Source organism: Triturus cristatus, chromosome 6 (genome assembly GCF_964204655.1).
Source record: "Triturus cristatus chromosome 6, aTriCri1.1, whole genome shotgun sequence".
Lineage (NCBI taxonomy): Eukaryota > Metazoa > Chordata > Amphibia > Caudata > Salamandridae > Triturus > Triturus cristatus.
This window is the reverse complement of record NC_140589.1, coordinates 895,220,981-895,235,686: the sequence shown is the minus strand read 5'-3', so window position 1 is coordinate 895,235,686 and position 14,706 is coordinate 895,220,981. Positions and strand designations below refer to the sequence as shown.

Here is a 14,706-nt window from a genome sequence, read left to right as displayed (position 1 = left end):
TTGATATGGCTGTCTTAAAATTTCATCAGCTAGCGGGAGCAATTGTTTCCAAATATAAATCATCCTTGACTAAACCCATCACTCCAGCCTTGGAAATTTATAACATGAAAGTTATTAGTGCTGCATTATATGGATCGGAATTATGGGGCTTTGGTAACCTGAATCAACTAAGATTAGCAGAAAACAAGTTTTTACGTTGTTTAACAGGAGTTCCCCGAAGTACCCCAATGATTCCATTAGCATACGATCTTGGCAGGAAAAGAGTTGAGGATCTGGCACGATTGCGCCCACTCCTTTATTGGCGGCGGATTATGGTCACACCGGAACTAGCGCATTATGCCATTGCCCTAAAAGATATCATTAGGGCTGATCGTTTCCATTCCATTACATGGCTCAAAGAAATTAGAGATTTGCTAATAAAATTAGACATGGGGCATCTATGGAATGATTTAAATGGCTTAAATTTTCCATCTAAGTCTGCATTTAAAAAAATGTACTGGGATATGATCTTAACATCTGCTTTTAGCTCTGGCCAGAATTCCAATCTAACAGGTCGTTATTTTGACATTAAATTTATCCCATCTTGTGAGGCATTCTGGGATTTTATAGAGAGGCCCATTGATAGAAAACTGTATTTTCAGTTTAGTATTGGGTCTCTCCCTGTAAAAGCATTCACCCATAGATGGTTACCTAATCAGGACAATAAATGTCCTCACTGTCGAGATTTGATTGAGGATCCTGGCCATCTATTGTTTGTCTGTCCATTGTATGTCGTTCCACGTCATAGATGGATAAAACCAGTATGTTCAAATTTGGGAATACGCAGATATAAGGAAGCCCTAAGGATACTTGAATCTGATTGTACCCCTTGTTTGGTTATTGCTGTTGCAAAATTTTTGGGGTGGGCTTGGATAATACGCACTCGTACCTTAAAAATGTTAGAAGCTGGACAATGAGTATCTGACACTAAATGTTATTGTTTCATTTTTAATATTAAGATTTTATTTTTTTAATAGATAAATTGATGTTACTAAATTCATTGGAACTATTCGCCAGCATTATGGTTTAATGTAATTTTAAAATTTATACATTGTATTTTAAAATAGTATTTATATTTATGGTATTGTTAGGATGTTAAGATGCTTTTATGACATGCTGTCGAATAAAGCTTTGAAACTTGATATTGTGTTTACTTTAAAATTCCCATTGAGCTCAATGTTATAATTGTGTTTAACTTGTGTTGCCTATTGCAACAACTGTAACTATTGCATTTAAAAGTCTATTGCTTATTGAAAGTATTTAAGTAAAGCATCTCATTCTGAGAAAGTATTTTGATACCTACTTGTGGTTCTAAAATAAAACTATATATTTTTATATACAAACCAATTGGGCTAGAGTTCAGTTCTTGAGTGTGTGAGACCATTTGCTGACTGAGTGTGTACACACTGTCCTCTGATACTGCCTTACTGCTCGACCAAGCTACCACTTTAGAGAGTATGGTTATATCTAACTTTAACCTCTGCCAAATCTCTGGCGACTGTGGACTCTATACACCCTGTACCTATTTGGGTACAGTATATGTGAGAAAGTGCCATCTTTCTTGCATGGTATGCCCCCACTTTTTGCTGAATTGCTGAATGTACTTTGACTGAGTGTGCCCTGGGCTCCTGCCAATCAGGTGCCCAGTGCATGTGTTCCTTCCCTAAACACCTAAAACCCAAATTGGCAAACCCTGGCCACATGTCAGCCCCTGGTAAATGGTACCCTAGGTACCCAGGGCCTTGTGACCAGGGAAGGCCTCTAAGGGCTGCAGCACTCATTGTGGCACCCTTAGAGTCCCTGTACCCTAACACACACACACACACACACTGCCCTTGCACAAGTCCAGCAATTGCTGCAGGTAACAAACAGTCATTTTGTTACTTGTGGTAGAACTGATTTATTTGACAAATTGACAAGTTTTCTCTGTTGGATAGTCTTTTGCATTTTCTATTGCGGTGACATCAAGTAGGAACAGTCCCAGTTAATATTTATTTCACCATTCAAATGGGAACGTCTGTGTTTTGCTAGAGATGTCCTTGGCACGCATACTATGAACACATCAAACATATATCGTAATTCTCATCTTGCAGAAAGTAAAAGTTCTTGATATACCAATTCTTCTACTTCTCAAGCTCCTATGCATTAACAGCCCTACTCCACCCTGCGCTCTTCTGTACAAAGCAGTTTTTAATCTCTTGTCTACATATTTTAATATGAACCTGGGCAGCAGAATGTACATAGATTGGTAAGCAGTTCAGATGTTTAATCCCTCTTCTTTGGTATTGTAAATATCTATTTTGGTCATTTTGCTAGAGTATCAAAGTCTACATTACTGTGCTTAGAGTACCAAACTCTGCATAACAATTTTTCTTTGTTTTATTCTTGTAATCATCAATTATTCCTCACAGCTGCGCCCTGTTGTTGTCTTTGCATTGTTAATAAATGTATGACTTGTATAAGTTTTCGAGCCTTGGCTACTTTTAATTTCTTTTGTAGCAATGAAGTACATTTTTAATTATATAAATTTGTATGTTGAGACCTTTCTTTTTATAGCCAAAGTATTCTTAGAACAGATTTGAAATAAGTTTTGACTGTGTTCCTTAGACTGTACGTACAAGTTATAAAGTTACAATGTGATACGTCTTAATTTTGATGTTTTCATAAATGTTTTCCTTTTAGACGATTACACAAGAAAATCAAGAAAGTCAGGAAAGCCAGGAAGTGACTTTTGGTTCTGAGAATTCTGGTTCACCGTCGCAGGGAAGCAGTCAGCAACAGTTCCAGGAGGCAGAATCTAAACTAGAAGAGTCACGAGAAATGGAACAAGAGGTAACGGCCATCTTAATGCAAATATACTCATAGGAAAACAGTATCTAGGATGTAGAGTTAGAGAGAAAGAATATTTCTCTGCAACGGAGGGAAGCTCAGCAATAACATATTGCAGGAAAAATAATGTTTGTAGTATGTTTGGGTGTAGATCCACGTGCTCTGTATACTCCTGCCATCTGTTGGGTTTGGATGTTACAAGTAGCTGTTGTTCGAAGAAGTCTTTTCAAATATATCCAGTGACTAAGTGTAGGAAGCTGGGTTTCTGTTGCAGTAACACCCCCCCCCCCACACACACTTTTTGCCAGACTACTGATGCACTTTGACTTGATGTTCCCTGGGTCCTCTGCCAATCAGGTTCCCAGGGCCTGTGTTCTTTCCCAAAAACGGTACCTTGTACCTCCAGTTGGCACCTCTCTGTGCACATGTCCACCCTTGTAAAAGGTACCAAGGGCACTGTGGCCAGGGAAGGCCTCGAAGGGCTGCAGCACGTATTGTGCCTCCCTTAGAGGTCCTGCACCTTCACTCACTCACGTTTTGATGCAGAACAAAGTGAAGAGTCGTCATGGCACACATCCCTGTGTGTCATGCCTACCACCCATTGCCCTGGCATATTTCTGCCACCCCTCTAGCTGGGTGCACTATACCAGTGGTGAGGATACATGTGCATGAGCCCTGTACCCCTACAGTGTCAAGACCAATTCGTAGCCATTGTAAGTACAGTAATGCCATTAAGAGTATATGGTGCTGGGAGTTAGTCATTACGAACTCCACAGTACCATAATGGCTGCACTGAAAACTGAGAAGTTTGGTATCAAACTTCTCAGCACATTAAACCCACACTGATGCCAGTGTGGGATTTCATGAAAAATGCACTCAGAAGGCATCTTAGAGATGCCCCCTGAAAAATGACGAGCCTCTGGAGGGTTCCCTGACTGGTACACACCAGCCTGCCACCACGAGACATGTTTCTGGACCCCTGGGGTGGGAGTCTTTGCTCCTTGAGCTCAGAAACAAAGCCTTTCCTGGGCGTAGTTGGTCACACCTCCCCCTGGCAAGAAAGAGCCATCTGTGGCAGGGGCGCTTCAAAGGCATTGCTGCCTTTGTAACGCGACCCCCAGCCTCCCCTGCTATCAGGAGCCGGCCCCCTTCTCTTTCAGGGGATCCTCATCAATAGTCAGAAGCACTAGAATATTTCCGCCCATGTGCGGGACCCCGGAAACACAATCATATATGTGATAAACAGATATGCATCTCCACATATTGTGAGAAAGTGCCATCTTTCTTGCATGGTATGGCCCCACTTTTTGCTGAATGTACTTTGACTGAGTATGCCCTGGACTCCTGCCAATCAGGTGCCCAGGGCCTATGTTCCTTCCCTAAAACAAACCAAACCCAAATTGGCAAACACTGGCCACATGTCAGCCCCTGGTAAATGGTACCCAGGGCCCTGTGACGAGGGAATGCCTCTAAGGGCTGCAGAACTCCTTGTGCCACCCTTAGAGGCCCTGTACCCTTACACACACACACTGCCTTTGCAGGCTGAGTGTTTGGGTGCAAGACAAAAACCAAGTCGACATGGCACACATCAGTCACCCCTCTAGCTGGGTGCCTTATGCCAATGGTGTGGGCACAGGAGCAGGAGCCCTGTGCCCCTACAGTCCCCAGGTCCATTCCTGGGCACTGTAAGTGCAGTGCTGCCATTTAAGAGTACTTGGTGCTGAGAGCTCGTCAAACACGAACTCCACAGCATCATAATGGCAACACTGAAGACTGAGAAGTTTGGTATCAAACTTCTCAGCACATTAAACCCACACTGATGTCAGTGTGGGATTTAATGTACCCAGCACCCCAGAGGGCATCTTAGAGGTGCCCCCTTAAACCTAACCTTCAATCCATGTCTGCTCCGAGGCTGCTTAGGCTGCCACCCAGCAGACATGTTGCTGGACCCCTGGGTAGGAGAGCCCCAGCTCTCCTGGGCCTGCAACAATGCACATCCTCGGCGAGGTGCTAAATCTCCTCCCCCAGGATGGGCAGGGGGAAGCTTCAAAGGCATGCCACCTCTGTGAGCTTCCCCAGGCCCCTGCAACCCCCACTCTGGCGGGAAGCTTTGGCTGGAAACCCCAAATAAGGACAGGGGATGTGCCAGCCTGCCAACCCCACCCCTCAGGTGGGGGAGGCGAGAGGCAAGGACATCTCCGGGTTCTCGCCATCTTGAAGATGGGGAGCTCTACCCTATCAAGGCTAGGCTACTGCCCCCCTCCCACAGGAGAGAGGCAGGATAGGGGGTGTACCCACCCCAGGACAGGGAGCCATTGGTCCCTCCCCTTCACCTACTTGTAACGCCCCTAAATCTAGTATTTAGGGGCTCCCTGAACCTTCCTTCCCCAGATTCCAGATTCGAAACTACAAAGATCAAGAAGAAAGAAGATCTGCCCTGCAGCTGCTGAAAAGAGGAAGACACCAACTGCTTTGGCCCCAGCCCTCCCGGCCTGTCGATCCTCGAACCTGCTCCTGCTCCAACCCGGCACCTCTTGTGGCCAGCGACCTCACCAACCCCGGAGGATCTGGCTACCTTTTGGCTCTAAGCCCCTGGGACTCCCATGAGTAGAGGCTCTACTCGAAACCTATCTCTAATCCCTGGCAGCAGCCCGGAACCGCGAACCCAGCACACTTTGCACCAGCCAGGCCTGGCCAGTGCCAGAGTGAACAAAGACCCTGAGGACGACCCCACGGCGACTGTGACCCCGAGTCCGGCACCCAAGGCCCTCCCTCGACACTCCTGAAGAAGCCTGCAGCCTCAGAACAAGGTGCCCCCCCAACCACGATCAACAGAGGGTAAGATTTCCCGACACCAAAATGCACCCCTGCACGCGGCGCCCCACAGCCCCCTGTGCCCAATCCCGGTGTACCTTCCTATCCTCCAACTACCCAACTTTCCTCTAGAAGTGGTGGTGGCACCTGAAGAGTCCTCGTCCCCGGGCTTGCAGTCTTTTTCTAAACCGGAGATTTCCCATTGAAATCAATTGAGCGCCCGACGGCTCAAAAGCACTCTGCACCCAGCCGCCCGAGTGGCCCTGGCAGTGAAAACTCTACACCTACCCACTTGCCCTGAGTAAGTGACCAGGAGCTCAGCTCCCACAGCCACGTGGCTTGCCAGTCAGCAGCCACCAACCAAGGCCCCCCTATCCCTCATAGGATAACATTGGGCCTAACTCTCTCTGCACCCGGCCGCCCTAGAGCCGCTGAGTGTGAACCAACTTTACCTACCTGACCCTGGGGGACCCTTGAGTCTATGCCCAGAACCTCAACTCTGCCAGTCGAGTACTTACCCTTAAACCGCAAACTCTATTTTTCTCATAGGGTAACATTGACTGGCTTTTTCCTGAAATTTTTTCAAAGTGTGGACTTTTTAAATCTTAAAATATTCACCAAAAATCAGCCGAGTAACAAACACAATTACTCACCTGCTCTTAGGTGAGCTCCCAGTGCTGGATCTTGGTGCCCAGCACTGACTCTGAGAAATACTTACAACTGTACTTACCCTTAACTCATTTTTCTTCCATAGGAAACCATTGACTGTTTTTCTGTGAAATTTCTTCTAAGTGTCGATTTCTGCAATCTTTAAATATTCTTAAAAAATCGTATAATATCGGAAAACGTAATTAAGTACCTGTTTTGGATAAAGGTCCCAGTACTGAGTCTAGGCACACAGTACTGGATTACAAAAGTAACGAGAACCTACTGTACCTGTAACCTGAATTTTCTTCCATAGGGAATCATTGCCTGTTTCCTTTGAAATATTTTCTAAGTGTCAACTTTTAAAATAGCTAAATATTGTTTAAAAATCAGTAATTAAGCCGACTTTCATCACTTGATTCTGAGTACTGACCCAGGACTAAATCTAGGATCCAGTCCTGGAATTCCAAAAGTAATCTAAAAAGTAATCTGTTGCAAATAACCTGAATTTCCCATTGAGCTCAATGCATTGTTGGGTTTAAAAAAAATAGTTGCCTACTGCAACCACTTGTAACTGTTTACAAAAGTCTATTGCATTTTGCAAAAGTATTTATATGAAACATCTCATGCTGAGAAAGTATATTTTAAATCCAAGTGTTGGTTCTAAAATAAAACAAGCATATATTTTTTATATATAATCCATTGGCCTAGAGTTCAGTTATTGAGTGTGTGAAACCATTTGCTGACTGAGTGTGTACAACAAATGCTTTACACTGTCCTCTGATACTGCCTTACTGCTGGACCAAGCTACCACTTTTGAGAGTAAGGTCATACCTAACTTTGACCTCTATCAGCCTCTGGGGGACTGTGGACTCTGTACACCCTGTACCTATTAAGGAACAGTATATACAGAGCCACTTTCTCACATGGTGGTCGCTGCTAAGGATGGGTACTGCTATATAATCTATGCACAGTGTGTAATCTCCAGCTCATATGCCTCGAACGGCAAATGCTACTTACCAGTATGCATCTGTTCTTGGCATGTAGAGCTGCAGATCTACACACGCCCACCCGCCTCCCCGGCTACCTTTATCTGTTCCAGTTTATCTTATTTAGATACAACACACATGGGCATCTTCACTGTTTATTACTACGCTCCATTATTTCCCTGCTGGCGAAAAACAATCTGAGGATGGAGCCGAAGCCCATGCACAATAAGATCCATGGGAGGAGTCACATACCTCGTGACTTCCAAAGACTTTCCAAGAGGAAAAACAACTGCAAACATCCGGGCCCAACACCAGATGGCGATCTATGCACAGTGTGTAGATCTGCAGCTCTACATGCCAAGAACAGATGCATACTGGTAAGTAGCATTTGCCTTCAGCTACGCAGACACGGTAGCTCTACGCACCAACCCTTGATTCCTTCCCAAAGTGGTTTCTGCTTTTCATATAAACCAATCTGTTGAGTTACCAGTCTTCTTTCCTCATCCTGATTCTGTAGCAGAACACGCTCTTCACACGCTTGACGTTAAAAGAGCGTTATTGTACTACATAGATTCAACAAAAGAGTTTCGCAAAACTAAACTACTGTTTGTTTAATTTGTTCTACCTCACAAAGGCAATCCCATCTCTAAATCTGGTATTGCAAGATGAATTGTTAAATGCATTCAAACATGCTAAAGAGAACTTTATCCATACCCCCTAGAACACATTCCACTCGCAAAATAAGTGCTTCTGTGGCCTTTTTAGGTAACATTCCTCAAGCTGACATATGTAAGGCATTAACATGGTCTACACCGCACACATTTACCAAACACTATTGTGTAGATGGGTTAGCACGTCAACAAGCTAATGTAGGCCATGCAGTACTTGCAACCCTAATTCAAACGACTGCAACATCTACAGGTTAGCCATCGCTTGGGAGTATACTGCTTTGTAGTCTATGCAAAGCAGTTGTATCTAAGCACACATTGTGAGAAAGTGCCATCTTTCTTGCATGGTATGCCCCCACTTTTTGCTAAATTGCTGAATGTACTTCGATTGAGTGTACCCTGGGTTCCTGCCAATCAGGTGCCCAGGGCCTATGTTCCTTCCTTAAACCACACAAACTCCAAATTGACAAACCCTAGCCACATGTCAGCCCCTAGTAAATGGTACCTAGGTACCCAGGGCCCTGTGGCCAGGGAAGGCCTCTAAGGGCTGCAGCACTCATTGTGCCACCCTCAGAGGCCCTGTACCCTTACACACACACTGCCCTGGCAGGCTGAGTGTCTGGGTGCAGGACAAAACAAAGAGTTGACATGGCACACATCACTGTGTACCATGCCCATCACCTACACTTGCCAAGGCATATGTCAGCCACCCCTCTAGCTGGGTGCATTACGCCTATGGTGTGGGCACAGGAGCAGGAGCCCTGTGCCCCTACAGTACCCGGGTCCATTCCTGGGCACTGTAAGTGCAGTGCTGTCATTTAAGAGTCCATGGTGCTGAGAGCTTGTCAAACACGAGCTCCACAGCACCATAGTGGCAACACTAAAGCCTGGGAAGTTTGGTATCAAACTTCTCAGCACATTGAACCCACACTGATGCCAGTGTAGGATTTAATGTACTAAGCACCCCAGAGGGCATCTTAGAGATGCCCCCTTACAGCTAACTTACAATCCACGTCTGCTCTGAGGCTGCCCAGGCTGCCACACAGCAGACACGTTGCTTGGACCCCTGGGTGGGAGAGCCCCTGCTCTCCCGGGCCTGCAACAATGCACATCCTAGGTGAGGTGAGAAATCTCCTCCCCCAGGATGAGCAAAGGGAAGCTTCAAAGGCAGGCCGCCATTTGGAGTTTCCCCAGGCCACTGCAACCCCCCCACTCTGGCGGGAAGCTTGGCCGGAAACCCCATACAAGGACAGGGGATGTGCCAGCCTGCCCACCCCACCCCTCAGGTGAGGGAGGCGAGGTGAAGCACATCTCCGGGCTCTCGCCATCTTGAGGATGGGAGGCCCTACCCTATTAGGATTAGGCTACTGCCCCCCTCCCACAGGAGAGAGGCAGGATAGGGGGTGTACCCACCCCAGGACAAGGACCCATTGGTCCCTGGCCTCCACGTACCTGTAACGCCCCTAAATCTAGTATTTAGGGGCACCCTGAACCTTCCTTCCTCAGATTCCAGATAGAAAACTACAAGAAGAGCAAGAAGACCAAGGACCTGCCCTGCAGCTGCTAAAAAGAGAAGAAGACACCAACTGCTTTGGCCCCAGCCCTACCGGCCTGTCGACTCTTGAACCTGCACCAGCGCGGCATCTCCCGTGGCCAGCAACCTCACCAACCCCGGAGGACCTGGCTACCTTTTGGCTCTAAGCCCCTGGGACTCCCATGAGTAGAGGCTCTACTCAGAAACCTATTTTTAACCCCTGGCAGCAGCCCGGAACCGCGGACCCAACACACTCTGCACCAGCCAAGCCTGGCCAGTGCCGGAGTGGACAAAGACCCTGAGGACGACCCCACGGCGACTGTGACCCCGAGTCCGGCACCCAAGGACCCCCCTCGACATCCCGGACGAAGCCTGCAGCCTCAGAACCGAGTGCCACCCCAACCGCGATCAACCAGAGGGTAAGACTCCCGACGTCAAAAGGCACCCCTGCACCCGGCGCCCTGCGGCCCCCTGTGCCCAATCCCGGGGTACCCACCTAACCTACAACTACCCAACTTGCCCCTCGAAGTGGTGGTGGCACCGGAAACATCCTCGTCCCCGAGCCTGCAGCCTTTTTCCAAACCGGAACATTCCCATTGATTTCTATTGAGCGCCCGAAGGCTCAAAAGCACCCTGCACCCAGCCGCCCGAGTGGCCCTGGCAGTGCACTCTCTACACTAACTTACTTCCCCACTTGCCCTGAGTAAGTGACCAGGAGCCCAGCTCCCACAGCCGCGTGGCTTGCCAGACAGCAGCCACCAACCAAGGCCCCCCTATCCCTCATAGGATAACATTGGGCCTAACTCACTCTGCACCCGGCCGTCCTGAAACCGCTGAGGGTGAACCAACTGTACCTACCTGACACTGGGGGACCCCTGAGTCTATGCCCAGAATTTCAACTCTGCCAGTCGAGTACTTACCCTTAAACCGCTAACTTCATTTTCCTCATAGGTTAACATTGACTGGCTTTTTCTTCAAAAATCTTCTAAGTGTGAACTTTTCAAAACTGTAAAAATTCACCAAAAATCAGCCAAGTGACAAAAACGAATTTACTCACCTGTTCCTGGGTGAACTCCCAGTGCTGGATCTTGGTGCCCAGCCCTGACCCTGAAAAGTACTCACAACTATACTTGCCTCTAACTCATTTTTCTCCCATAGGAAACCATTGTCTGCTTTTCTGTGAAATTTCTTCTAAGTGTCTATTTTTGCAAATTTGAAATATTCTTTTAAAATCGTACCATTTCTGCAAACGAAATGACTTACCTGTTTTTGATAAGGACCCCAGTCCTGGGTCTAGGTACCCAGTCCTGGATTACTAAAGTAACGATAAAGTACTCTACCTGCAATTTGAATTTCTTGCCATAGAGATCCATTGAATGTTTTCTTTGAAATATTTTCTAAGTGCTAACTTTTGAAATAGCTAAATATTATTTAAAAATCATTACAGTTATTAAGTCGACTCATCACTTGATTCTGAATACTGACCCAAGGCTGGATCTAGGAACCAGACCTGGAATTCCAAAAGTAATCTGAAAAGTAATTTATTACAAATATCCTGAATTTACCATTGAGCTCAATGCATTGTTATGTTTAGGAAATAGGATTGTTTATTGCAACCAACTGTGACTGTTTACACAAATTTATTGCTTAAGACAAAAGTATTTATATTCAATCTCTCATTCTGAGAAAGTATATTTTTACCCCCTTTGTGGTTCTAAAAATAAAACAAGCATATATTTTATATATATAAACCATTGGCCTAGAGTTCAGTTATTGAGTGTGTGAAACCATTTGCTGACTGAGTGTGTACAATAAATGCTTTACACTGTCCTCTGGTACTGCCTTACTGCTCGACCAAGCTACCACTTTTGAGAGTAAGGTCATACCTAACTTTGACCTCTATCAGCCTCTGGGGGACTGTGGACTCTGTACACCCTGTACCTATTAGGGAACAGTATATACAGAGCCACTTTCTCACATTGGTGGATCAGCGGTGGGATACAAACTTGCATTTGTTGGACTACTTGGTTACCATCTGATCACACAACAGAACTCTTAAAAATTGCCTTTAGAATTCTGATTGGTCTTTCCAAAATTACTAAAAGTCTTGCTAGGGCCTTGCTTAAGTCCCATTAGAATTTTAGAAACATACAAGTCACTATAGTCAGGGTAGAGGGTTAGAACTGTCAGGTTAGAATGTCTCAAACAAACCCAGCTATTAGTGATAATAATGACCTGGACCTGGTGGAGGAGCTCGACCTCACACCTTACTTACACTTGTCTTTCAAGGAATTGAGGTCCTTATGTAAACTCAAAAATTTACAAATGGGTCTGCATCCATCCAAACAAGGGCTCCAGAAGCTCCTGGCTGAGTATGCTAAAGACCACCCATCTGAACATGGTGATGGCCAGTCAGATGAGGAAAGGGAAACAGGGGAGGTGGACAACAACCTCCCCATACTATTCCCTAGGGAGGAGATGGCACCCATACCCTCCAACTCAAGACATAGCATCTGGGCACCTAGAGACCACACAGGTGGCTCTGGTCCCAGAGACAACACTGAGGGACCCCCAGTGAAGTGGACTGCCTTGTGAGGCTGGCCAGAAGAATAGATCTAGAGTCCAGACTCCTGGCCCTAGAAAAGGAAAGGAGAGAGATGGGTTTAGCACCCATCAATGGTGGCAGCAATAACAAAAACAAGGATAGGGAGGAAACTTCTGACCCTATAATCCCCAAAGGGATTGTCCCTAAATTTGAGGAAGGTGATGATATCACCAAATGGTTCACAGCCTTTGAGAGGGCTTGTGATATCAGGAAAGTAAAGAAACCTCTCTGGGGGGCACTCCTGTGGGAACTGTTCTCTGGTAACTGCAGGGACAGGCTTCTGACTCTCTCTGGGCCAGAAGCAGGATCCTATGACCTCATGAAGAAAGCTCTGATTGAGGGATTTGGATTCACCACTGAGGAGTATAGAATTAGATTCAGGGGGGCTCACAAAACCCAGACCCAGTCCTGGATTGATTTTGTAGATTTCTCAGTGAAGACACTGGATGGTTGGTTAGCTGGACATGGTGTGCAGGATTTTACTGGATTGTACAATTTATTCATGAAGGAACATATTTTGAGTAACTGCACAAATGAAAAGTTGCATCAGCATTTGGTAGACCTAGGTCTAATTTCTCCCCAAGAATTGGGAAAGAAGGCAGACCACTGGGTCTAGACTAGGGTGACCAAGACAACCACTGGGGGTGACCAAAAGAAAGTGGTCACAAAACCTCCCCAGGGGAAAGGTGGTGAGAATCCCCAAGATAAAAAGTCTGAGTCTTCCAAAGGGCCCCAAAAACCTATTCAGGTGGGTGGGACCCAAACTACTCCCTATGTGCCCCAACCATATAGGGGGAAGAACTTTGATCCATTAAAGGCCTGGTGTAATACCTGTAAAAAGCAGGGACACCTAACTGTATCTTGCCCCCAAAACAAAGCCCCTAAGGCACCCAGTACAGCTACTCCTGGGGCAGCAAGTATACAAATGGGATCAGAGGTGTACCCTGAGCAAATCTGGGAACACACTGAAGCAAGTTTAGTCTCCCTGGGAGAAGTGGAGTTTGCCACTGTGGCTGTGTGGCCCTCTAACTTAAAGAAATACTTACAGTACCCCTGGGTGAATGGAACTAGGGTAGAAGCTCTGAGGGATACAGGTGCCAGTGTCACTATGGTGAAAGACACACTGGTTTCCCCTGAGCAATACTTGATTGGGAAGTCTTACCCAGTCACCAACGCTGACAGTGTCACCACTAGTCATCCCATGGCCATGGTAACATTAGGCTGGGGGGGGGGGGGTTACTGGCCTGAAACAGGTAGTGGTCTCTCCAAAGTTGCCAGCTGCATGTCTGCTTGGAAATGATCTGGAAACCTCAGCCTGGGCTGAGGTTGAGTTAAAGGCCCATGCAGCCATGATGGGCATCCCTGAATTGGTGTGTGTGCAAACCAGAGCACAGAGCAAGAGGAAGGGTGAAAAAGTAGGTTTGGAGCCTGGAATAATGGCCCAACCAACCAAGAGGAAGGGCAAGAAGACTGGGGGACCAGCTTCTGTACAGCCAAACACTCAGAACCCCTCTCCCCCTGGAGAGGATGTAGATACCCCTGAGGGAACTGAGTCCATGGAGCTTGACCCTTACCAGGTTGAACTCTTGGGCCCAGGGGGACCCTCTAGGGAAGAGCTGTGCCAGGGTCAGCGAGACTGTCCCACTCTTGAAAGCCTGAGACAACAAGCTGCTTCAGAAGCCAGGGGAGATGTCAGTGGTACCCACAGAGCTTATTGGGAAGAGGGATTACTGTATGCTGAGGCAAGAGACCCCACTCCTGGAGCCACCAGGAGGGTGGTAGTGCCACAGAAGTACAGGGAGTTCCTCCTAACTTTGGCTCATGACATCCCCTTAGCTGGACATCTGGGGCAATCCAAAACTTGGGAAAGGTTAGTGAGTCACTTTTACTGGCCCCAGATGCACCAAAAGGTGAAGGAGTTTGTCAGCTCCTGTGTTACCTGTCAGGCCAGTGGCAAGACAGGTGGCCACCCAAAGGCCCCCCTCATTCCACTACCAGTGGTGGGGGTCCCCTTTGAAAGGGTAGGTGTGGACATTGTGGGTCCACTTGAACCTCCCACCGCCTCAGGGAACAAATTAATTCTAGTAGTAGTGGATCATGCTACTAGGTACCCTGAAGCAATTCCACTTGGGACTACTACAGCTCCTGCAGTAGCCAAGGCCCTCCTGGGTGTCTTCACCAGGGTGGGTTTTCCTAAGGAGGTGGTTTCAGACAGAGGTTCCAACTTCATGTCTGCTTACCTAACACACATGTGGAAAGAGTGTGGAGTGCAGTACAAGTTTACTACACCCTACCACCCACAAACCAATGGCCTTGTTGAGAGGTTCAACAAGACATTGAAAGGTATGATCATGGGACTCCCTGAGAAACTCAAAAGGAGGTGGGATGTCCTGTTACCATGCTTGCTTTTCGCTTACAGGGAAGTGCCACAGAAGGGAGTAGGTTTCTCACCCTTTGAAATTCTGTTTGGTCATCCTGTAAGGGGACCACTGTGTCTTGTAAAGGAGGGCTGGGAGAGGCCTCTTCAAGAACCCAAACAGGACATAGTGGACTATGTGCTTGGCCTAAGGTCCAGAATGGCTG

The 14,706-nt window shown here is 46.8% G+C and overlaps 1 protein-coding gene across 2 annotated transcripts in view; it reads left to right on the top strand.

Annotated features, from left to right (window-relative positions):
* SCAF8 (SR-related CTD associated factor 8) overlaps positions 1-14,706 on the top strand; it is a 1,763,249-nt gene that overhangs the window by 547,825 nt on the left and 1,200,718 nt on the right. For both annotated transcript variants that reach the window (XR_014963046.1, XM_085611536.1), the window contains exon 11: positions 2,722-2,871. Coding sequence is in view for 1 of the 2 variants with exons in the window: in XM_085611536.1 (XP_085467662.1) it covers positions 2,722-2,871 (150 nt within the window). In the remaining variant the exon portion in view is untranslated. The remainder of the gene's footprint in view (positions 1-2,721; positions 2,872-14,706) is intronic.